General features: G+C 30.7%; 1 protein-coding gene across 1 annotated transcript; it reads left to right on the forward strand.

Moving 5' to 3' along the window:
• Positions 1 to 2,132: 2,132 nt before the first annotated feature.
• LOC141678031 (uncharacterized) lies at positions 2,133 to 3,107 on the forward strand. The gene has a single exon (XM_074484220.1). It carries the CDS (start codon positions 2,210 to 2,212, stop codon positions 2,708 to 2,710), a length of 501 nt encoding a protein of 166 aa, XP_074340321.1. The 5' UTR covers positions 2,133 to 2,209; the 3' UTR covers positions 2,711 to 3,107.

The raw sequence follows: 3,107 nt of genomic DNA on the forward strand, positions 1-3,107 counted from the left end.
ATCATGAGAATGAGAATTGAAAATAAAACCGGACAGTATAAAAAAGAAAGGTTAATGAAAATATGAAATTGAACCTCTTTTCTAAAAATATGATCGGTTTGATTTACCTTTTACCAAGTGGGAATCATTTTTTTTTTCTTTTTATCATAGGAAATCCGCAGCCGCTATCATTCAGGTGCGTACTGGGTAAATCCCACGGATTCACGCAATAACCTGCAAATTAGATGATACAAGATAAACTGTACTTAAAAGACATGCTCTGGTTCAGGAGACATAATCATAAATTATCCCCGTGAGATTCGAACATGTGAGGAAGAAGATAATTATCCTCTTTTTGTAAATCAGATCTTTATTCGACATAACTAAATTATTAATCTAAAAATCACAATTTAAATTTAAATTTATGATTTTCATTAAACGGGAACAACTATCAATGGATACTTTTCCTAGCAAAAAAAACCCAAAAATTTCTACTCTTCTAAACTAAAAAATTTATACTGGCCTTATATATGCTAACCTCATTCTAAGTGAACGTTATTGTTATAGCTAGATAATTTGTCATATAATCGGTCACGGTAAATGGAGTCAAAAATATAAAAGATGAATGCAAGTTCATTAATGTAATCCAACTATGAAGGGCTACCACTCTGACATTGTCTAACTATAAACCAGATCGGCGTAATGTTGGCATTCCCTACATAATTAACCTATTGCATATTCACTTGAAAAAAAAAACCTATTGCATATTCAAAGTACTTTTACTATTTTCCCAATTTTATCCTCAACAAGTAAATGCTTACTCTGTTTTCTCAATTTTTTACATTCGAGACGTGGTCCGCACAAATTTTAATACTCTAATATTTTTATTAAATGTAGTTGCATAATTTATTTTAATTTTTTTTCTTCTCAATAAAATTATAATATTCAAATTTTTATAAAAAAATGAAAATGAATTATAAAACTATATTTTATAATTATCTTAAAATATATATCAAGTATGTAAAAATGATATATAAAAAAATTAGAGGGAGATAGTAGTAGATACAAACTAATTACTCTCTCCGTCCCAACAATTTCTTCACACTTTCGTTTTTGGATGTCCCTTTCAATTCTTTACATTTCAAAATTTTCCGAAAGTAGTAAAAATTTTATAATATAAAAAGTAAACTCATTCACTACTTACCTCCACTATACCCACTTTATATATAAAATATTAATCGGTCCCATCACTTTACTAAACTTTTTAAACTTTCCACCACTACTTTATCATTTTTCTTAACCTCCGTGATCAAACCAAATGTAAACAAATGGTTGGGACGGAGGGAATATAAAATAGACTTTTTGAAAAAAAATAACATGGACCAATTCAACGTGATTTTCTTGAAATAGCCCAAAGTTATGTTTAATAACTTTGCAAATCTAAGCCCACCACCACAAATTGAAACACAAAAACATGTCGGTGTCACTTTTTTGACATTTGCATAGTTGCAAACTTTACCACCCTTTTCCCCTTCTTTATGCCTCATCAAAAACAAAACTATCATGCACGTCGAGATAAATTCAAAGTTGATAATAATTACATTATATTTTGGTAAAATTCAAAATTTTATCAGAAATAAATATTATAAAACTATATACTAAAGGCAGCAATAACGAACGAAAATATACCCAAATATTGACTTCATGTTTACAAAATGCCTACATGTAATCATAATATGTATAGTTGGTAACTTTTTAATAATAAAATTTAATATAACATGAACATATGTTATATATAAGTATATTGTTTATAACTATTCTAATAATAAAATATGACCCAATATAAATATATATACGCATACATATCACGTCACATTATTCGAATTATTTTTTATATAAATTCAGAATACGAGGCAATATTGAAAAATGAATAGATTAATCATTAACGGGAATACTATTTTTTAATTTTTAGAGAAATAAAAGTTTGGAAAGATAAATCTATCCCTTTATATACAATAACAGCAAATAAAGAAAAATAAGTAAGAGTAATTTCATTTTTTCATATTTTTCAGTTCTAAAAATAAAAAACTTGATCCGTGACCAAAGTTATATTTAAATGTTACTACATGCTATTATCCTATATGTATACTTTGTAGATGATATTCACATATATTTAATTCAACACCAAGCTCATCACCACTCTTCCTCTCAACTCACATCCTCACCAACCATGAAAATAACCACAAAATCTACACTCCCTATTCTCACTCTCCTCATTATCACTCTATTTTTTCCAACAAATGTAGCTTCAAATTCTTGGGTTGGCTCAAAATACGAAGTTGCATGCACAATGTGCTCCGCTTGTGACAACCCATGCACCACCCCAACTTCATCCCCGCCCCCACCATCACCTCCTCCGCCGTCTTCCCCCGCCGCAACCTATCCTCCGCCGCAAAATTCCGGTAACAACAATAACTACTACTACTCACCTCCTCCCCCATCTCAGTCATCTTATGGTAACTCGCCACCGGGAAACACTGGCGTTTATAACTACGCGCCGCCGGATAAATACTACGTACGGCCGCCGCCACCAAACCCTATTGTGCCCTATTTTCCATTTTATTACCATAGCCCACCACCTCCTTCTTCTGCTCAAATTTCAAGAAATTCCATTGTTGTGAACTTTGTACTTGTAACGCATATTATAGTACTTTATTTTTATTCAATTTAGTAGTAAAATTTATAAATTTAAAGTGAAAAATAAAGTGCATGTGTCAGATTCACAGATCTACAAGCTTGCAGGAACAAGAAGAAGAACACTCATTGTTGTAATATCCAAAACTACCCTTGTTCAATGAGGAGTTACACAAGAATTATTGATCTTTTGGTGGATGAGGAAGGGCAAGGGAGTAATTCACAGATCGGTCTCATCGAGCTTGTTACTGCAAGAGTAAGTAATTCTGTAAATTTATTATCATTATGATATCAGTGTGTACTAAGTATGATGATATAGGCAAGGTGATGTAAGAATTATATAGTGCACATTTTTGATCAATTATAATTGTGATTAAAATTGTAAGAAAAGTAATTATTTAATTGCAATCTACAACATACTTCGGAGTTAATAA

Source organism: Apium graveolens, chromosome 1, assembly GCF_009905375.1.
Source record: "Apium graveolens cultivar Ventura chromosome 1, ASM990537v1, whole genome shotgun sequence".
NCBI classification, from domain to species: domain Eukaryota; kingdom Viridiplantae; phylum Streptophyta; class Magnoliopsida; order Apiales; family Apiaceae; genus Apium; species Apium graveolens.